The following is a 23,241-nucleotide window of genomic DNA, read 5'->3' as shown; positions in this document are numbered from 1 at the left end:
AATCTCAATTTATAGATTAAAAAAGCATAATTTTGCCTGTTTTTACTTGCCAACTGGTTTAATAGATTTGAAATGGATCAATAGCCCATCACCCAGTCATTGAGGAGGTCCAGACAAATTCCATTGCTTTTAGAAAGTTTTGTTTTAAAGGAGCAAAGTCCTTTTACACAACTGTTTACAAAGATATGGGAAAATAAAAATTTCATCCACGTTGCATCTTGAAATCTAGAAATACTCGTGATAGTGCTGTCAGATAGTCCCAATCGGAAATTATTTTGATTGATATGTTTTCCAATTGACGTGACTGTTTAGACAAAAATACTGAGAAGTTTAATGCTTCATTGGATATATTAACATAGTTTACAGGTTATTTTAAAGAGTCCTGCTTTCAAATCCCTTAAGGGACCTGAGTAAAACTCCAAATAGAATACACTAGAGTTAAAAAGGAATATCTTAATGGATTGTGGTTGGGTGGAGGGTTGTGTGAAAAGTGGGGAGGAGCCCTGAATGTTCTTGGTGCTCAAGGTACCAAGAATTTTTTAATACAGCTCTGCAAGTAAAGCTCACTGGCTGACACTGGACAGTATTTCTGATAAAAGTGACAAGCAGCTCAGAAATGCTCCAGATATGGAGAAACAGAGTGTAAGGATATCCACTCGGGTGTGACCTAACTTTATTAGATAAATGCAATAATCGTTGCAAATTGTAAGCACATGTCATGTGGTCAGATGTTGTGATCTACTGTCACATGATCAAACCTCCAGGAATAAATTCAACCAAAGTTGGCAGCCCAACTCAAAATATTTGAGGCTAAAGAAAAGGCTGTAACTTCTACTAAAATTTATCAAATTTTGTCTGATAAAGCTCCTGTAAGGTGCCTTGGGATGTTTATACTATGTTAAAGGTGCCATATAAAGGCAATTTGTTGTTGTTGTTCTAAGACGAAGTTAAAGATCGAATGACGAACTGACTAGGTAATAGAAAACAAATGGTAGTTGCCAATCCGACCTCGGTCGTCCTTCCGCCGTCACTGCTGGGAGCCGGGAAAGAAGTTCTGCCGTCAGCTGGATGGCGACCACAAGCGCAGTGTCAGCCTGGAGGACGCTGATATCGAAGAGGCCATACATGCTGTGGGCTGGCCCGCTCGTGACCCCCGCTAGACGCCTCCCCCCTTCACCCCTAGCATCCCCTTCCCAGCTCACCCCTCACACCCCACACCCCTCTCTATGGAGAGTAAAAGGCATTAAAGCCCCTGCTCCTCAAAATTCTTGGTGCAGCGAGTGAGGGGTAGACCTGGCAGGATCGATTTCATCCCAAGAATCCAAGAAGAAAATATCGCGAATAAATCACGGTAGTTAAAAAAAAATTTTCAATTAGACCGGCAAACTTTTGTGTCGAGGTTGAAACTACACAAAGCAACCCCAACTTTACATGGGGACCGCATTGTGTGGGAGCTGATGAAATGTTTTATTACCTGCACCCCCTTTCGCCATCCCCTCCCCCCCCCCCCACCCTCTTCCCAGCTCCCCCATCGCGCCCCCCTCCCAGCTTACCCACCTCGCGCCTCCTTCCCCCCACACCCTCGCACCCCCTTCCCCTCACACCCCCTTCCCCTGCACCTCCTCCCCTATCCCCATGCAGCCCTCTTCCCAGCTCCCCCTCACAACCCCTTCCCTCCACCCCCTCCCCCCGCATCCCTCCTCCTCCTCCCCCCCCCCCCCGTCCCGCAACCTCTTCCCCCCCCCCCCCACCTACTCCCACTGGCATCCACCTATCCCTGAGCAGGGGCCCTAACAACCCCACTGCCTTGTGGGTGTCTCGGGAGAGACCAAGGCTAACGGAGTAAACCCTAACAGAAAATCAGGAGCGGAACTCCGAAGACGGTATGTTTCCAGCAGTTCCTGCAGCCATACTGGTGCCAAACGTCGTGCTCTGCACTCCTTTGGACCCCACCAGGAAGGCCGAGAAGGGGGTTTTGACGCTTGGGCAACTCACAACCTCCATACATACGCCCAGGCTTGCGCCATGGAGAGGTCACTCCATAGTTGCCTCACAGTGACCAAAACAACACGGAAGGCAGCAGTTACGGGTTATCAGTTCAGCTCAAATGGCATCGAGATTGGACGCCACAGGTTGCCTTTGTAGGTGGGAGAGGTCATCGCACCTCACTGACAGCTACCGCCCGCCTCAAACCGGGCAACCCCCGGTCAGTAAGGTTCTGTCCCGCCACAGTCCACCTGCTTCAATGGGTGCTTGGAGCTCAGGGTCATTGCCCGACAAGTGGACTGTAACACCACACCAAACAGCACGACAAAAAAAGGAAAGAAGGTACCAGCCCTTCGTTTTGCAAGCTGGAACGTCAGAACTATGTGTCCTGGCCTGTTGGAAGACCTTACACAAATCAACGATTCTCGGAAGACCGCCATCATTAACAACGAGCTCAGTAGACTCAATGTGGACATTGCAGCACTTCAGGAGACACGCCTCCCTGCAAGCGGATCTCTAAGAAAGCAAGACTACACCTTCTACTGGCAGGGTAGGGAACTTAAAGAACCAAGACAGCATGGAGTGAGCTTCGCCATCAGAAACTCCTTGCTCAGCATGATAGAGCCACCTTCAAATGGCTCGGAACGCATACTGTCCATCCGACTGCTCACCGCCTCTGGTCCAGTACACCTACTCAGCATCTATGCTCCAACACTTTGCATGGAAGTTAAAGACCAGTTCTACGAGGAACTCCATAATATCATCAGTAGCATCCCCAATACCGAACATCTGTTCCTGCTGGGGGACTTTAATGCCAGGGTTGGGGCCGACCATGACTCATGGCCCTCCTGCCTTGGGTGCTATGGCATTGGAAGGATGAATGAGAATGGACAGAGACTGCTTGAGTTGTGTACCATCACAACCTCTGCATCACCAACTCATTCTGTCATACTAAACCTTGTCACCTGGTTTCTTGGAGGCACCCAAGATCATGTCATTGGCACCAGCTGGACCTCATCGTCACAAGGCGAGCCTCTTTAAACAGCGTTCAAATCACATGCAGCTTCCACAGTGCAGACTGCGACACAGACCACTCCCTGGTGTGCAGCAAAGTTAGACTCAAACCAAAGAAGCTGCATCACTCCAAGCAGAAGGGCCGCCCGCAGCAATACTAGCAGAATTTCTTATCCACAGCTGTTACATAAGTTTCTAAACTCACTTGAAAAAGCCCTTCAAAACACTCCCACAGGAGATGCAGAGACCAAGTGGGCCCACATCAGAGGCGCCATCTATGACTCAGCAATGACCACCTATGGCAAACGTGTGAAGCAGAATGCAGACTGGTTTCAATCTCACTTTGAAGAGTTGGAACCTGTCATAGCCGCTAAGTGCATTGCACTGTTGAACTACAAGAAAGCCCCCAGCCAGTTAACATCCGTAGCACTTAAAGCAACCAGATGCGCTGCACAAAGAACAGCCAGGCGCTGCGCAAATGACTACGAGCAACACCTATGCAGTCATACTCAGCTGGCCTCCGACACTGGAAACATCAGAGGAATGTATGATGGCATTAAGAGAGCTTTTGGGCCAACCATCAGGAAGATGGACCCCCCCCCCTCCCCCCTCAAGTCCAAATCAGGGGACACAATCACTGACCAACACAAGCAAATGAACCGCTGGGTGGAGCACTACCTAGAACTGTACTCCAGGGAAAATGTTGTCACTGAGACTGCCCTCAATGCAGCCCAGTTTCTGCCAGTCATGGACGAGCTGGATGAACAGGCAACAAAATCGGAATTCCGTGATGCCATTTATTCTCTAGCCAGTGGAAAAGCCCCTGGGAAGGGCAGCATTGCCCCGAAATAATCAAGAGTTCCAAGCCTGCTATACTTTCAGCACTCTATGAACTGCTTTGCCTGTGCTGGGATGAAGGAGCAGTACCACAGGACATGCGCGATGCCAATATAAGAACAAGGATGACCGCAGTGACTGCAACAACTACCGTGGAATCTCCCTGCTCAGCATAGTGGGGAAAGTCTTCGCTCGAGTCATTTTAAACAGGTTCCAGAAGCTGGCTGAGCATGCCTACCCTGAGGCACAGTGTGGCTTTCGAGCAGAGAGATCCACCATTGACATGCTGTTCTCCCTTCACCAGCTACAGGAGAAATGCTGCGAACAACTAATGCCCCTCTACGTTGCTTTCATTAATCTCACCAAAGCCTTTGACCTCGTCAGCAGACATGGTCTCTTCAGACTACTAACAAAGATCGGATTCCCACCAAAGCTAATAAGTGTCATCACCTCATTCCATGACAATATGAAAGGCACAATTCAGCATAGCGGCGCCTCATCAGACCACTTTCCTATCCTGAGTGGCGTGAAACGGGGTTGTGTTCTCGCACCTACACTGTTTGGGATCTTCTTCTCCCTACTACTCTCACATGCGTTCAAGTCTTTAGAAGAAGGAATTTTCCTCCACACAAGATCAGGTGGCAGGTTGTTCAACCTTGCCCGTCTAAGAGCGAAGACCAAAGTACAGAAAGTCCTCATCAGGGAACTCCTCTTTGTTGACGATGCTGCTTTAACATCTCACACTGAAGAGTGTCTGCAGAGACTCATCGACAGGATTGCGGCTGCCTGCAACGAATTTGGCCTAACCATCAGCCTCAAGAAAATAAACAACATGGGACAGGACGTCAGAAATGCTCCATCCATCAATATCGGTGACCATGCTCTGGAAGTGGTTCAATAGTTCACCTACCTAGGCTCAACTATCACCAGTAACCTGTCTCTTGATGCAGAAATCAACAAACCAGACTGGCCAAGAGAAGGTGGGAAAATGGCGCACTGACACGGAACACAAAAGTCCGAGTGTTTCAAGCCTGTGTCCTCAGTACCTTGCTCTATGGCAGCGAGGCCTGGACAAAGTATGGCAGCCAAGAGCGACGTCTCAATTCATTCCATCTTCGATGCCTCCGGAGAATTCTTGGCATCAGGTGGCAGGACCGTATCTCCAACACAGTCCTCGAGGCGGCCAACATCCCCAGCATAAACACCCTACTGAGCCAGCGGCGCTTGAGATGGCCTGGCCATGTGAGCCGCATGGAAGATGGCAGGATCCCTAAGAACACATTGTACAGTGAGCTCGTCACTGGTATCAGACCCACCAGCTGTCCATGTCTCCGCTTTAAAGACGTCTGCAAACGCGACATGAAGGGCGGCGCAGTGGTTAACACCGCAGCCTCACAGCTCCAGCGACCCGGGTTCAATTCTGGGTACTGCCTGTGTGGAGTTTGCAAGTTCTCCCTGTGCCTGCGTCGGTTTCCTCCGGGTGCTCCGGTTTCCTCCCGCAACCAAAAAGACTTGCAGGTTGATAGGTAAATTGGCCATTATAAATTGCCCCTAGTATAGGTAGGTGGTAGGGGAATATAGGGAGAGGTGGGGATGTGGTAGGAATATGGGATTAGTGTAGGATTAGTATAAATGGGTGGTTAATGGTCGGCACAGACTCAGTGGGCCGAAGGGCCTGTTTCAGTGCTGTATCTCTAAATCAAATCAAAGTCCTGTGACATTGATCACAAGTCGTGGGACTCAATTGCCAGTGATCGCCAGAGTTGGCGGACAGCCATAAAGGCGGGGCTAAAGTGTGGCGAGTCACAGAGACTTAGCAGTTGGCAGGAAAAAAGACAGAAGCGCAAGGGGAGAGCCAACTGTGTAACAGCCCCAACAACCAATTTTATCTGCAGCACCTGTGGAAGAGTCTGTCACTCTGGAATTGGCCTTTATAGCCACTCCAGGCTCTGCTCCACAAACCACTGACCACCTCTAGGTGCTTACCCATTGTCTCTCGAGACAAGGAGGCCAAAGAAGAAGAAGAAGTTGCCAATTTTAGTCGTTCTATTCAGGGAGCTGTAACCAGAAAAAAACATCCGGGCTCAGTCTTGATGTTCATTACGTTCATATTATGTTTTTAAAATATATTACAATGCCTAAGTTTGAAGATGACACTGCAACAGCAATTTGCATTTCTGTGACCCCTTTAACATGGGAAAATGTCATAATTAGACAAAAATTGACGAGTCAAAGATGGAGATATTAGAAGGGGTGACTACAAACTTGGCCGAAGTGGTAGTTTTTAGGGAGGGTCTTAAAAGAGGAGAGGGAGGTAAAGAAGTGGAGAAATTTAAGGAGGGATTTAAGAATGGGAGGTGGGGAAACAGACAAAATGGCAAGGGGAAGCATTGGGTGGTGTGCCCAACATTCTCCTGCCAACATGCCATTTTGTCCATGACAGGGAAGGTGGAGGATGGCCCTCCTGCCCGTGGCCAGTTGAACCACTTAAGGGCAGGTTCCCGCCTCCCCTCCCATTTAACTAACGTCAGAGTGGCCTGACACTGCATGGAGACACCAGGTGAAACCTGGTGACTTCCAAGTGGACTCAGGGCAGGGTCCCTCCTTTTGGGGCAAACCATGGCCTATGTAGGGGGACTTCCAATGGCGATGGCTGCCCTCGTGGCAAGACCACCCCCTTCCCTCACCAACCACCACCCCACCCCCTCATTGGGGCATGCCTGACTGGCCCAGGCGACCTCGAATCCATTTACCTTCGTCCCAGGGTGGTATCCACGATGCTGCTCCGGGCCAGGTTTAGTCGCAGCAGTGACCACCGCCCCTGGTGGTGCTGCTGGGACTACTGAGCTGTTAGCCCTCCGATTGGCTGGCAACTCTTGAGGTGGCATCTTGTCCCTTAAAGGGGGTGGCTGCCCCGATGGTGGGCAGTTAATTGCCTGCCTGCCATTAAATTCGGCCAGGCTCCTTAGACAGCACCTGCCAAACCCGCAACCTCTACCAACTAGAAGGACAAGGGCAGCACATACATGGGAACACCACCATCTGCAAGTTCCCCTCCAAGTCACACACCATCCTGACTTGAAACTATATCGCCGTTCCATCACTGTCGCTGGGTCAAAATCCTGGAACTCCCTTCCTAACAGCACTGTGGGGGTACCTATCCCACATGGACTACAGCGGTTCAAGAAGGCAGCTCACCACCACCTTCTCAAGGGCAATTAGGGATGGGCAATAAATGCTGGCCTGGCCAGCGATGCCCACATCCCATGAATGAATTAAAAAAAATGGCTGAGGTGGGTTCGCATCCCCCTGCTCTCCAGCCCATCACCGGGATCCCCACTGCTGAAATTAAGTTCAGCCCTATGTCTCACTTTAATTACGGAAACTAATCCAAGTCATCGAGACACTGACTGAATAAGATTCAAACTTTTAAGATCATGAAATGAATTAACAGGGTAGTTATGGAGAAATGATCTGTGTAAACCTGAGAGAAAAGAATGTAAGAGCATGAGTGTAAACAACCAACAAAATATAATTTAAGAAGTAATTTTTTTGAACAGATTTCTTTGAGGGATACTCCAGGATAATCCTTTCGATAGATAATTGATAATGCTTATTACAGATGCATTTACTAATCAAATTGTAGATAGAACTTATTGAGAATGCCTCTTCCCTGAGAGGAGTTATTTTTCCAAGGGTAAGAAACACATCAAGTATCTTGGCCAGAAAAAAAATTCATTTGAATGATGCATCTAGTAGATTCACCTTTCACCAGTTGCCATTATATTAAATAGGATTTGCAACCTCCTAGCACAGCAGTGCAATTAATAATAATAAGTTTGGCACTGGCCACGGCCTGAGTTCAGTAGTGGTCAGTTGACCTAACTGGTAAAATCTGCAGCAGGCTGCCATTTTTCTAATTAGAATAACAGAAATCCTCTTGGTGCAGGAAAGAGGTATTCCCAATGTTATTTTTAAAGATGTCCCAGAATACTGATCCCTCACTGTAAGTCTATTCAAGAAAGGAGGGAGAGAGAAAACAGGGAACTATGGACCAGTTAGCTTGACATCAGTCATTGGGGAAAATGCTGGAATCTATATTAAGGAAGTCTTAACAATGCACTTAGAAAATCAAAGTGTGGTCAGTCAGAATCAACATGGTTTTACGGAAGGGAAATTATTTTGACAAATTTATTAAGAGTTTTTTGAGGATGTAACTAGTTGGGTTGATGTAGTATATTTGGATTTCCCCAAAGGCATTCAATAAGTTGCCACACAAAAGGTTAATATGCAAAATAAGGGCTCATGGAGTTGGGACTAATATATTAGCATGGATGGAGGATTGATTAATGGACAGGAAGCAGAGAGTAGGGATAAATGGAGCATTTTCAAGTTGCATTTTCAAGTTGCAGGCTGTAACTAGTGGAGTGCCACAAGGATCATTGCTGGGGCCTCAGCTATTTACAATTTATATTAATGATTTAGACGAAGAAACCCAGAGTAATTTATCCAAGTTTGCTGGTGATACAAAGTTAGGTGGGAATATAAGCTGTGAGAAGACCACAAAGAGGCTGTAAAGAGATGTAGGCATGTTAATTGAATGGACAACATGATGGAGTATAATGTGGGAAAGTGTGAGGTTATTCTCTTTGGTGAATAGAAAAGCAGAATATTTTTTAAAGGGCGTGAAACTTCTAAATGTTGATGTTCAGAGAGACTTGGGTGTGCTTGTAAAATGAACACAGAAAGTTAGCATGCAGGTACAGCAAGCAATTAGGAAGGCAAATGGCGTGTTGGCCTTTGTCACGAGGGGATTGGAGTACAAGAATAAGGAAGTTTTGCTACAATTGCATAGAGCTTTGGTGAGATCACACATGGAGTACTGTGTACAGTTTTAGTCTCCATATTTAAGGAAGGATATACTTGCATAGGAGGTGGTACAGCAAAAGTTTACTAGCTTGGTTCCTGGGTTGAGAGGGTTCCCCTGCAATGAGAAGCTGAGTAAATTGGGCATATATTACTTGGAGTTTAGAAGAATGAGAGGTGATCGCATTGAAGCATTCAAGATTATGAAGGGGCTTGACAGGATAGATACTGAGAGGTTGTTTCCCTGGCTGGGGAAGCTAGAACACAGGGGCACAGTCTTAGAATAGGTGGTCAATCATTTAGGACTGAGATAAAGAGAATTTTTTTTCATTCAGAGGGTTGTGAATCTTTGAAATTCTCTACTCCAGAGGGTTGTGGATGCTCCACTGTTGAGTATATTTAAGTCTGAGTTAGATAGATTTTGGTCTTTCAGGGAATCGAGGGATATGGGGAGCATGCGGAATTGAGGCAGAAGATCAGCCACGATCATGTTGAATGGTGAAGCAGACTTGAGGGGCTGTATGGTCTACTCCTGCTCCTATTTCTTAGATTCTTATGTTCTTATGTATTGGCCTCAAAAATCTGTGGTTTGTTTACACCAACGCTCTGCACAGTTGTAGCAAGATTTTCTTTTATACTCCATCCCCCTTGCAATAAAGGTCAACATTCCAATTGTCTTCCTAATTACTTGCTGTACCTGCATGCTAACTTTTTGTGATTCATGTTCAAGGACACCCAATTCCCTCTGTATTCTGCAGTCTCTCTCCATTTAAATAATATTTTGCTTTTCTATTCTTCCTACCAAAGTGGATAACTTCATATCTTCCCACATAGTACTCCATCTGCCAAATTTTTGTCTACTCATTTAACCTATCTATATCCCTTTGCAGACTCTCTGTGTCTTCCTCACAACTTGCTTTCCCACATATCTTTGTATCCTCAGTAAGTTTGGCTACGATACACTCTGTCCCTTCATCCAAGTCATTAGCATCCCATTGTTACAGTTTGCCAATCTGAAAATTACTCATTTATCCTGACTCTTTGTTTCCTGTTAGTTAGCCAATCCTCTATCCATGCTAATGTAATATCCCGTACACCACGAGCTCTTATCTCCGAGAGTAACCTTTTTTGTGGCACCTTATCGAATGCCTTTTGGAAATCCAAATACACTACATCTACTGATTCCCCTTGATCCACCCTGCTTGTTACATCCTCAAAGAACTCTTTAAAATTTGTCAAATACGATTTCCCTTTCATAAAACCATGTTGGCTCTGCTTGATTGTATTATGATTTTCTAAATGTCCTGCTACTACTTCCTTAATAATGGATTTTACCGTTATCCCAATGACAGATATTAGGCTAACTGGCCTATAGTTTCCTGCTTTCTGGCTCCCCCTTTTCTTGAATAGAGGTGTTACATTTGTGGCTTCCAATCCACTGGGACCTCTCCAGAACCTAGGGAATTTTCGAAGATTACAACCAATGCATCTGTCATCTCTGCAGCCATTTCTTTCAAGACCCTAGGATACAGGCCATCAGGTCCAGGGTACCTGTCAGCCTTTAGTCCCATTAGTTTTCCTAGTACTTTTTCTCTATTTATTTATAGTGATTGTTTCAAGTTCCTCCCTCCCTTTTGTCCCTTCATTTTCTCCTGTTACTGGGATGCTTTTAGTGTCTTCGACCATGATACACAATATTTGTTCAAAGTCTCTGCCATTTCCTTGTTTCCCATTATTAATTCCCCATTCTCATCCTCTAAGGGACCAATGTTAACTTTAACTACTCTCTTCCTTTTTGCATACTTGTAGAAGTTCTTACTATCTGTTTTTATATTTCTTGCTAGTTTACTCTCATATTCTAATTTCTCCCTTTTTTAAGGGAGAATCTGCTGATTTCTAAACTTTTCCCAATCTTCTGGCCTACCACTAATCTTTGCAGAATTGTATGCCTTTTGTTTCAAATTGATACGATCCTTAACTTCCTTAGCCATGGATGGTTCATGCTTCTCATAGAGACTTTCTCAATGGAATATATCTTTGTTCAGAGTTATGAAATATTGAAGTGAATATTGATCCTAGCCCCTTTTTGGGACCACCCTGGATCAGGCATACTCCCCAGATGATCACTCTCACTTAAGGATGAGAAAGACAGATCTCACATACACTTGAATGGGTCTGAAGAACTGATCTAACTCTCCCAAAAGGAAAGGAAGCAGCTGAGGATATTACCATCCTCCAGATGGTAATACTTTTTAACAAGTTTTAGCCAGATTATGACAACCCAGATATTATAAGGGCCCGGGCATCTCTCCTCAATAATGTACTTCCCCACCAAAGAATGTACAGAGATGCGTTCTTGAGTTGAAGTACAGAAGAGTATATGAGACAATATATTTTCTAAATTATCTAAAAGTTTATTAAAGAAAACATGCAATTCACACTTTGATGTGTAAAACAATCACAGTGTTAATAGTTCTAGGAAACGAAAGAAAATATAATCTGATTCCCAGTAGAGAATCCAAATTTTAAGTTTAATTATTGTTACAATAAAATATTTAAGATATCCATCAATATTTAAGTAGAATTTACCTTAAATTCCCGAGTAGAAAGCTACAGAGTTTAGCAAGATTCCTCTGTCCCGATTAAGGAGAGGACTATTGTTGCCGCACCACGGCTGCTGAAATGAATCCAACAATTCTAAAGATGCGCTGTGTGGTTCCAATTTTTATACTGTTTCCATGCTGCATAACTAGTTTTTTATGTATGGGGGTGTTACCTCCTTGCAAGTAGGTTTGTCCCCTCCTATTTCCCCAAAAAGGTTGTATAACTGTCAATTTCTAGTTGAAATTCACATTATTTAATTTCTAAGGAAAGGCTGAGTTAGTCGGAAAATTGAGCACAGATGTTGTTCAATTTCTCTAGAGCGAGATGGATAGTGAAGGTTGCACTTGTTCGTATAAGTTCGAGCTACACAACAATGTTTTAAGATTATAACTCAGTTTCCCAGACTCAGTTGACAGGTGAGTTAGTTGCATCCATAGAAAAGAATGTCATCCATTGTTAGGTTGTGGTAAGTTACAGTGATTATTTATAAGATTTGTATTGTCAGTACTTTACTAAAGTAAATATGTTTATGCTTTTCAGAAGCAAGTTCCCATTTTTCAGAACTGCCTTTGTGTTAGGAGGCAAAGTTAACATGCCACAGGATGTTGGTGTCCTTGAATATGTCCTAGCATGCCTATGAACCCCTTCTACACTTCCAAGCAGATGAAGTTATGCTTTTAATTTTTTGATCCCTAATTCATACAAAAATATTTTAATATTATAGCCCCTTATTATGGATGGATTCTTTCACAATATCTCCTTAAATGTCTGCCAGTGCTTACCTACAATCTTACCTTTTAATCCATTTTCTCAGTCCACTTTAGCCAACTCTATTTTCATACCCTGTGATTGTCTTTATTTAGGTTTAAGACACTCGTTTCAGATCCAAGTTTCTCACCTTCAAATTGAATGTGAACTTCTATCATGTTATGATCACTCTTGCCTAGAGGATTCTTTACTATGCAATCATGAATTAATTCTGTCTCATCACACATTCCCAATTCTAAAGTAGCCCGTTCCCTGGTTGGTTCCAGAACAAATTGTTCTAAGAAACTGTCAGGAATACACTATAAACTCTCCCGTCAGGCTACCTTTGCCAATTTAATTTATCCAATCAATATGAAGATTAAAACCACCCACAACTATTGCAGTACCTTTCTTATAAGCCCCCATTATTTCTTGATTTATACTCTGTCCTATAATGTAGCCACTGTTAGTGGGCCTATTAACTACTCCAACCAGTGACTTCTTTCCCTTGCTATTTCTTATCTCCACCCAAAATAATTTTATACCTTGATCTTCTGAACCAAGATCATGTCTCACTAATATACTGATCTCATCCTTTATTAGCAGAGCTACCCCACCTCCTTTTCCTTTCTTCCTATCCTTTCAAAATGTCAAATACTCATGAATATTAAGTTCCCAGCTTTGATCATCTTGCAACCAAGTCTCTGTAATGGCTATCATATCACACCAATTTATTTCAATTTGTGCCATCAATGCATCTAGTTATGAATGCTGAGAGCATTCAGATCAAGAGCCTTTAATTCTGTCTTTTTACTATTTTTTCCTACTCGGGCCCTATTTGCTGGTGCACTTTTATGTTCGTATGCTTTGTCCTTTCCTGTCACACACTGGTTAGCATTACCATATCACGACCCCGCACCTGGTCCTTTCTCTTAAACTTCCTAAATTTACCCTCACCTGAACCTCCCCCACTCCCCCCACTATTTAGTTTAAAGCCCTCTGTACATTCACCTGGACACTGGTCCCAGCATGGTTCAAGTGAAGCCCATCCCAAAAGGAACAGCTCCCTCTTTCCCCAGTACTGGTGCCAGTGCCCCATGGATTGAAATCCATTTTTCCCACACCAATCTTTGAGCCACGCAATCAACTCTCTGATTTTATTTACCCTATACCAATTTGCTCATGGCTCAGGTAGTAATCTAGAGATTATTACCTTTGTGGTTCTGCTTTTTAATTTAGCCCCTATCTGCTGATACTCCCTTAGCAGAACCTCTTTCTTAGCCCTACCTGTGTCATTGGTACCTACGTGGACCCCAACAACTGGATCCTTCTCCTCCCACTCTAAGGTCCTCCCCCCCCTGAGTAGATGTCCTTACCCCAGCACCAGGCAGGCAACACAGCCTTCGGGACTCATGCTCTCGACTGCAGAGAACAGTATCTTTCCCCCTAACTATATTGTTCCCTACTACTACATTCCTTTTTACTCCCCCAACTTGAATGGCCCCCTGAACCACAGTGCTGTTGACAATTTGCTCATCCTCCCTGCAGTCCCTGCTGTCATCCACACAGGCTACAGGAACCTCATATCTGTTGGACAAGTGCAAGGGCCAAGGCTCCTTCAGTACTACCTTTTGGATCCCCATACCTGTCTCACTCGTAGTCACACTGTCCAGTGCCTCACCATGGATGAAATCTGAAGTACTTAACCTAAAGGATGTGCTCAGGTAACTTTCTCCCTCCCTGATGCATCACAGTGTCCGAAGCACAGACTCCAGCGCAGCAACTCTGAGCCGAAGTTCCTCGTGTAGCAGCCACTTACTTCAGTTGTGGTTGCTGTGGATCACACCGGTGTCCATCAACTCACACATGCTACAGCTGCAGCACATTACCTGTCCTGCCATTTCTATTGTATTTTATTTAACAAATTAGGTTTTCAAGTTTTGAAATATCACTCAACGATTATTTGTTGCTTTGTTAACTAGTTTAACTAGTTAATCTATAAATTTAATACAGTACTTTTATCTTCTCAGTTCTAGTTTAAACTACAGCCCGAGTTTATAGAAGAAAATGTAAAACTCACCAACCAATTGCCTACTAATGCGTCTAGACCTCAGCTCTCAGGTCTCATTGTCTCTCACTCCCTGTCTTGGACCTCTCCTTGTCTTTTAAAAAAACCAGAACAGCACTTCTTCTCTCCACGGCACCGAATTCTCTCACTCACCAAATTCCTGAGGTAAATACTCTGTAGACACATACTCCATCGAAGTGGACTCTGCTGCAAAATCCAGCATAGCTACTACTAGTGGGTAAGTCAGTTGTGGGGGGTAATGGGTAGGGGGAAGCAAAGGTGGGTAAGAGATTGCTGAGTGCCAGGTCTTTGGGTATTCTGGCCATAGTCCCAGTTTAGGTAGTAGGCTCCACAATTGTTGGCGATCAGGGGTTGCACCAGATGTGCTTCTGATGATCATATGTTAAGTCCCAGTGAATGCCAGGGGCATGGAAACTACTGATCTGGAGAGACCCTGCCCCAACAATGCCCCTTTACAATAATAGCCTTATTTGGGGTGGCAAGAGCCCCACCCCAATCAGGCCATCGCTAATCCTTTGGCATAAGGCCAGGATCCATTGTATCTGGCTCCCAGCCTAATTGTTGCTTATTCCAGCAGAACCTCAACAGCATTACAGCAGGATGAAGTCAGAACATTGATGGATATTTAAGGCTGTTATTATTCTTGGAGTATTATTTATCTTTTTGAACAAATTGGTATCAGATTTAACGAATATCGACTCAGAAGAAAAGTCGGAGGTATACATAAGAGAGCAGCTAAATTTTTGATTGAAAAGGCAGAGGGATACAGGGTTGGCATTTAGGTAGGAGAAAAAAAAATGTTTAGTGAAAAAGTGACACATTAAAGTGAAGGTTACGTGCAACACTCTCTCGTGTCCCCAGTCTCTCTCAAGCTGCATCGAGACTGGTGAGTAGTTAATGAAGTTTTCCCTGAAAGAGAAATCCAGAAGCTTTGATAGTTCTTTTCTTTACGTAAGTCCACAGGATTATCAGATTTATTAAATTCAATTTCACAATGTGTCTTTGTGCAGTTTGAATTCAAAGTTTCAGGACTGCAAGTCCTATATTGTAACCACTAAACTAACATAGTGGGTGGGCTTCACACCTTCACCCAACTCTATCCTCACCTGGTATCTACACACACAAACATGCTTTGAAATAGAAATCACCTTGCAACAACTGGGTACAAGAACTACACTTCATTATTTTACTCCCTTGCCCAGCATTGCTGAGGCTAATTGTAGTCCCCAGCTGTCACCATGGCTAACCAACCACAGAGTGAAATTTAAACTGGGACCTCATCACACTGTGATCAGCTGGCTCTTCCAGCAAGTATTGGCAGAAAAACTTTAGAGGGGAAGGTGCAGGAAAGAGTCTCTGTAACAGCGTACACTCTGAGAAACCCCATTCCAGCAAGAACGAGCTTTTTGTGTTTTAGTTTATCATTCATCCTTGAAACCAGCATTGACATGATTTATGAATAATTTTATTTTAGGCCTAATAGGATTTAATATAATTATCCTGTCATCTGTCTTAATAGCCACAGTTTTAAATTTGCAAGATGAGAGATTTGATGAAAAACATTTGCCAATTGTTTTCGTTTGGAGTGCAGATGAGTCAGAAAAACTGTGTATTTTCAATCATGATGATAATACGCTCAACTGTTGCAATGATGTAGTTCAGTGTGACATTGGTTGCCATGAAACATTTTAGTAAACAAATAAAAATTCAACTTGGATAAACATGTCACTTTAACTGAAGGTTTCAGTGTGTATGTGATTCCTTGCATTAGTCAACCAGAATATGTGTTCATATTTATGCATGTTGTGCTATTGATATGCAGCTGTACAATAGTATATGTACTTTACTGTTGTAGAATGGCCTCAATGCATTGCATCTGGCAGCAAAGGAAGGACATGTGGAACTTGTGCAGGAATTACTGGAGAGAGGAGCAGTCGTTGATTCATCGACAAAGGTAATATCTGATATCAAATTTACTGAATAAATTACTTCCTTATGTGGCGCCATTATATTTGAAGAGTGCTGCTATATGAGCTCGACGCACCTGTAGCGAGAAGAAAGTCGAGATCCTAAGATCAACCAACACCAGGCAACAGCATTTATATTTGGCCTCAGTGGCACTTTGACTCCATCTTATGAAGTGGTCTTGCCTGCTTCTGGGGCCTTGTGCATCATTCCAGTTATATCACAGCATAGCTTCTAAAGGTAGAGTTTTTGCTTGAGGCTGATTATTAATATAAACAAAGTATTGAAAGGATTAATCAATCAGAATCCTTCTCTCTGCCAACTTTTAGACAAACCAAGATGCATGAACAAGCCCCGTAATGCAAATTTAAAAGGGTGAAAGGAAAGATAAGAACAATCAAGAACCAGTCATGAAATAATAAGCTTAGACTGAAGGTAATGGGGAAAGGCTGAGGAGGGAGGTAAGAAATTTTGAGCTCCTGGCAAAGAGTAAAAGAGTGAGTAATGAGTCTTGATTTCAACTCTCCCGAGGAAAAGGAGCATTTGGGCCAGTCATTAAGAGTTTAGAGGGAATAAAGCAGCATAGTTTAAAAGACTGACCAGTATCAATAAAATGAGAAGATTAGAGGTGAGAGAGGGATTGCCCATCAGTTGATGAGCTTTTTCTTGTATTCTTTCTTGGAGTTCAAGAGAAAAATTAAAAAGTGGTTCCAGATATTTGGGAAATTGGAGGTTCACTAGTGTGGCTGTGGAGGTTAAACTAAATTGGCAGGGGATGGGCACCAGCATATAAAAGTAGAAATGAGGAATAAGTTGCATAATGTGAGAGTGTTGGACAGTACTAGAGAAGGGAGTAGTTCCATATTAGATAGGAGTAGACTGAGATAGGCTACGAGGAATGTAACGACAGGATTACAATGCATGTATGTAAATACACAAAGTGTGGTGAATAAGGTTGCTGAGATACAAGCACATATAGGATTATGGGAATATGATATAGTGCCAATAAGAGAAACATGGCTTAAAAATGGTGAGAACTGGGTGCTCAATATGCAAGGAAATAAAGTGTTCAGAAAAGAGAGAGAAGGAAAAAGGGAGGTGTGACATGAAAATTGGTGGTGTCATAAATAGTGAGGAGAAAAGCCTTAGATTACAGGATGATATAGATGGGCTGGTAAGATGGGTGGAGCAGTGGCAAATGGAATTTAATCCTGAGAAGTGTGAGGTGATGCATTTTGGGAAGACTAACAAGGCAAGGAAATATATAATGGATGGTAGGACACTAGGAAGTACAGAGGGTCAGAGGGACCATGGCGTACTTGTCCATTGATCACTGAAGGCAGTAGCACAGATAGATAATAAAAGCAAAATACTGCGGATGCTGGAAATCTGAAATAAAAACAAGAAATGCTGGAACCACTCAACAGGTCTGGCAGCATCTGTGGAAAGAGAAGCAGAGTTAACGTTTCGGGTCAGTGGCCCTTCTTCGGAACTGACAATTATTAGAAAAGTCACAGGTTATAAGCAAGTGAGGTGGGGGTGGGGCAAGAGATAACAAAGGAGATCTAGATTGGACCAGGCCACATAGCTGACCGAAAGGTCATGGAGCAAAGGCAAACAATATGTTAATGGTGTGTTGAAAGACAAAGCATTAGTACAGATTCGGTGTTAATGCACTGAATATTGAACAGCAGCAAGTGCAAACCTGAACAAAAACAGTGGGTAAGCAAACTGAACAGGCCCCAAACACTCCTTTCAGGTGAAGCAGCGATTTACTTGTACTTCTTTCAATGTAGTGTACTGTATTCGCTGCTCACAGTGTGGTCTCCTCTACATTGGGGAGACCAAGCGCAGACTGGGTGATCGCTTTGCGGAACATCTCCGTTCAGTCCGCAAGCAGGACCCTGAGCTTCCGGTTGCTTGCCATTTCAACACACCCCCCTGCTCTCATGCTCACATCTCTGTCCTGGGATTGCTGCAGTGTTCCAGTGAACATCAATGCAAGCTCGAGGAACAGCGTCTCATCTACCGATTAGGCACACTACAGCCTGCCGGACTGAACATTTGAGTTCAATAATTTCAGAGTATGACAGCCCCCCCATTTTACTTTCATTTTTAGTATTTTTTCTTCTTTTTTTTTTTCATTCTTTTTTACATTTTTTACAATCTTTTTTTTGCATTTATTTCATTTCATCTTAGTTTGTTCAGTTTGCTTACCCACTGTTTTTTTTTTCAGGTTTTCACTTGCTGCTGTTCAATATTCAGTGCATTAATACCTAATCTGTACTAATGCTTTGTCTTTCAACACACCATTAACATATTGTTTGCCTTTGCTCCATGACCTTTTGGTCAGCTATGTGGTTTGGTCCAATCTACACCTCCTTTGTTATCTCTTGCCCCACCCCCACCTCACTTGCTTATAACCTGTGACTTTTCTAATATTTGTCAGTTCCGAAGAAGGGTCACTGACCCGAAACGTTAACTCTGCTTCTCTTTTCACAGATGCTGCCAGACCTGCTGAGTGGTTCCAGCATTTCGTGTTTTTATCACAGATAGATAAGGTGGTTAGGAGGGCATATTGGGATACATGCCTTTATTAGCTGAGGCATCGAATATAAGAGCAGGGAGGTTATGATGGAGCTGTATAAAACGCGAGTTAGGCCACAGCTGGAGTACTGTGTACAGTTCTGGGCACCACACTATAGGAAGGATGTGATTGCACTGGAGAGGGTGCAGAGGAGATTCACCAAGATGTTGCCTGGGCTGGAGCATTTCAGGTATGAAGAGAGACTGGATAGGCTAGGGTTGTTTTCCTTAGAGCAGAGAAGGCTGAGGGGGGACCTGATTGAAGTATACAAAATTATGAGGGCCATAGATAGGGTAGTTATGAAGAAATGTTTTCCCTTAGCGGTGGGGTCAATAACCGGGGGCATAGATTTAAGGTAAGGGGCAGGAGGTTCAGAGGGGATTTGAGGAAAAAGTTTTTCACCCAGAGGATGGTTGGAATCTGGAACACACTGCCTGAAGGGGTGGTAGAGGCATGAACCCTCACAACATTTAAGAAGTCTTTAAATGAGCACTTGAAACATCATAGCATACAAGGCTACGGGCCAAGTGCTGGAAAATGGGATTAGAATAGATAGGCTTGATGGCCGGCACAAACACAATGGGCCGAAGGGCCTGTTTCTGTGCTGTATAACTCTATGACTCTCTGACATTGCAGTGTTGGAAAGAGGAATGTCGTTGAGAGGCATTTGGTTAGAGTTCAGAAGCAAAAGGTGTACGATCAAGCTACTAGGGGTATTCTATTGGCTTCTAAATAGTGAGAGAGAGATAGAGCAGCAAATCTGCATGGAAATCACAGAGATGTGCAAGAACTATGGAGTGGTGATATTGGGGTCTTTACTTAATAGCGATTGGGATAATTTTAGAGTAAAGGGAAAGGAGGGGGAGGAATTTTTGTATTCAGGAGAATTTCCTTGATCAGTATGTTATCGGCCCAACAAGAAAGGCGGCTTTGCTGGATCTGGTGCTGGGAAATGAAGTGGGCCAAGTGGACCAAGTGTGTGTGTGGGAGCACTTGGGTAAAGTGATCATCGTATCATAAGGTTTAGACTCATAATGCAGAAAAGCAAGGAATGATATAAGGTAGAAAGGCTTGATTGGAAGAGGGCTAATTTCAATGCAATGAGAAGGGATCTAGCCAGAGTAAAATGGAATCAAAGACTGACAGGAAAAACTGTAATGGAACAATGGGCCATCTTTAAGGAAGAGATGCATCAGGTACAGGCTAGGAACATTCCAACAAGAGTGAAAGGGAGGGGAAATAAAAACAAGACTCCTTGGTTGACGAGGGAGATGGAGATTATGATGAAACAAAGAAAGAGGATGTATGATGCATGTCAGGTGAATTCTTCAAGTGAGAACCAATAAATTGAGAGGGGAGGTGAAGAGGAAAATAAGACTGGCAAAGAGAGAATATGAGAATAGAATGACATTCAACATAAAAGAGAAACCAAAAATCTCTACCAGCATGTAAATAATAAGTGGATAGTAAGATATGGAGTGGGGCATATTAGGCACAAAGATGGTAATACATGTTTAGAGACACAGGGCAAGGCTAGATTACTTAATGAGTAATTTGTATCGGTGTTTATTAAGGAAGAGGAATCTGACAAAATATCAGTAGAAGCGAAGAGATTTCAAGGCAATGAGTATGGTAAAAATTGAGTGGGAGGAGGTACTGGAAAGGCTGGATATGCTTAGGCTAGATAAGTCACCTGGTCCAGATGGCTTGCATCCCAGGTTGCTTCAGGAAGTGGAGGTGCGGATAGCGGAAGGACTTGCCATAATCTTCCAATCTTCCCTAGATATGGGGAGGTGCCAGAGGAATGGAGAGTGGCAAATGTAACATCCTTATTCAAGAAAGGGTGTAAGGACAGTTCCAGCAACTACAGGTCTGTTAATTTAACATCAGTGGTGGGTAAGGTTTTAGAAACAATAATCAGGGAAAAAATCAACAGGCACTTGGAGAGATTTGATTTAATTATGGATAGCCAGCACGGATTTGTAAAAGGCAGCTCATGCTTGACTAATCTAATTGAATTTTTTGATGAGGTAACAGAGAAAGTTAATGAAGGGGGAATGCAGTCGATGTTGTCCATATGGATTTTAAGAAAGCCTTTGACAAAGTACCACATAAAAGACTGGTTAACAAAATTGAGGCTCATGGAATAGAAGGGTCAGTGTCCAATTGGATAAAAAAATTGGCTCAAGGACAGAAACCAGCAAGTTGCATTTGTTTTTCAGACTGGAGGATGGTAGTGGTGTTCCCCATGGGTCAGTGCTAGGACCACTGCTTTTTTGCTATATATAAATGACTTGGAACTTGGAATACAGAGTAGAATCTCAAAATTTGCTGATGATACCAAACGTAGAGGTGTGGCAAAGAGTGAGGATGATGTGAACTGCCTGCAACTGGACATGATGGCAGAGTAGGCAGACAAGTGGCAGATGGAATTTAATACAGACAAGTGTGAGGTGATGCATTTTGGCAGAAGGGATAGGGTGAGGCAAGATAGACTTAATGGCGCAGTTCAAAAGAGTGTGCAGGAACAGAGGGACCTGGTGGTGCATGTGCATTGATCTTTGAAGGTGGCAGGACATATTGAGAGAGCGGTTAGCAAAGCATATGGGATCTTGGGCTTCATAAATAGAGGCATAGAGTACAAGAATGGGGAAGTTATGCTGAACCTTTATAAAGTTTTGGTTAGGCACCAACTAAATTATTGCATCCAGTTCTGGTCACCACATGTTAGGAAGGATGTGAGGGTCTTTGAGAGGTTGCAGAAGAGATTTATCAGAATGGTTCCAGGGATGGAGGATTTTAGTTACAAGTTTAGGTTGGAAAAGCTGGGGTTGTTTTCCCTGGAGACTGGGGGGAGATTTGATAAAGATGTACATGAATATGACTGGCTTAGATAAGTTAGACAAGGAAAAACTGTTTCTAACTGATGGTACAAGGACTAGGGGACATAGATTGAAGGTTTTGGGCAAGAGATGCAGGGGGAATAAGAGGAAGAACTTTTTTACACAGCAGCTGGTAATGACCTGGAACTCTCAAACAATGAAAGTGGAGACAATCAATGATTTCAAAAAGAAATTTGATGAGCACTTGAAGGAAATAAACTTGCAGGGCAACAGGGATTGAGCGGGGGAGTGGGACTAACTGGATTGCTCCATGGAGAGCCAGCACGGACTCGATGGGAAGAATGGCCTCCTTCTATGCCATAAATGACTCTATGACTCTAAATATTCAAATCTGGGATAGGCTTAGTTTGTGTACAGAATTAAGAGATGTTGTGGGGATAAAAAAGTGGCATAAAAGAGAGAGCCTCTTTTTCTTAGTGGCAATATTGAAAGAAGAACAGTACAGTAAGGGTGGGCTGATGAAAAGTAATGTGTTGTAGTTGTTGGCTGGAACTTCCAGAGAGGTTCTCCCAAGGTCCCATTGAAGTTTCAGTGAAGCTGAGCAGAAATAACTTTATACTGTTTCTCAGACAAATGCAAAAGATTTTCAAAGCTTGTGACTTTTAAAAATTGAAAGAAGCAAAATATTAATTGGCCCTTCCAAGGGCAGAGCAATCAACATAGTATGGTTTAACCATTACACAACAAGGTAATTAGGGGTTTGTATGCATTCAGAGTTTTTAATCTGAAAGCAGTTGATGAATATGGGGTTGAATTATCAGCAAATGAGCAGGTCAAGTTTGTTGATGAGTGGAGAATGTCTTTGATGTGCAGAAAGAAATATTAAAATCCCATTGAAGATTTCCTGAGTGAAAAAGAGGATGACCCGTCAACTGCAACCTAAACAGAAGAATTTGAAAGGACCCTAAACAGGCACAGACATAGCTACAAAGAGATGTGATGCAATCATAACTTGTTTAAAAGAGCACTGTACCAAACCTTGTCAAATAGTTCAGAGATGCCCAAAGAGTGGATTTCTAGAAATGCATAAAATAAACAACAAGGCTATCAATAGAACAGTCAAGCCAAATTTATGTTATCAATCATAGATTAGGCCGGCACTTTTAAAGTGTGGACAAATTTAAGAGTTAATAGCAACTTCCATACCTATGGAAAGTACTTATCTAAACACAACAGACCAGTCGGTTGAATGGTAAGAAGGATTAATCTTCTTAGAGGTTGGCAGACATGAGCACATTACCATTGAGAACGAAATGTTGGCTAATAATGCCGCATTAATAAAACCATCAAGAATAAGATAATGGAATTGGAATTTCCTATACTTTGTTGAATATTTTTGTATCCTGGCATTAAATGCTGCTTCTTAAAAATTTAAAAATTGTACACAGCAGCCATGCATTGTTTTGGAGAACTGACACAACAGAACATAGAATGCACCTCCACCTTTTCTGCCACTAGGCACACAATCTGAGCTGCATTGATCTGGGGAGATACAGAATAGAAACCTAGAGAGGAAGAGATAGAGGAGAAGCTGCAATCTTTGTGTTTACTCATCTGCCTCTGGCAGCTTGGTTAGGGCAGCAGAGGCCTAGATGCAGATCAAAACAACAATTGGGAGAAAAATGAGGGGTAATTATTTCTAC

The 23,241-nt window shown here is 43.3% G+C and overlaps 1 protein-coding gene across 10 annotated transcripts in view; it reads left to right on the top strand.

The window, feature by feature from the left end:
- The window catches only part of ank2b (ankyrin 2b, neuronal), an 802,067-nt gene that overhangs the window by 403,310 nt on the left and 375,516 nt on the right, over positions 1-23,241 (top strand). For all 10 annotated transcript variants that reach the window (XM_068039631.1, XM_068039677.1, XM_068039625.1 and 7 more), the window contains one exon: positions 15,999-16,097. In XM_068039631.1, coding sequence (XP_067895732.1) covers positions 15,999-16,097 — 99 coding nt within the window. The remainder of the gene's footprint in view (positions 1-15,998; positions 16,098-23,241) is intronic.

This window comes from Heterodontus francisci, chromosome 1 (genome assembly GCF_036365525.1).
Source record: "Heterodontus francisci isolate sHetFra1 chromosome 1, sHetFra1.hap1, whole genome shotgun sequence".
Taxonomy (NCBI): domain Eukaryota; kingdom Metazoa; phylum Chordata; class Chondrichthyes; order Heterodontiformes; family Heterodontidae; genus Heterodontus; species Heterodontus francisci.
This window is presented reverse-complemented; position numbering and strand designations above follow the sequence as displayed.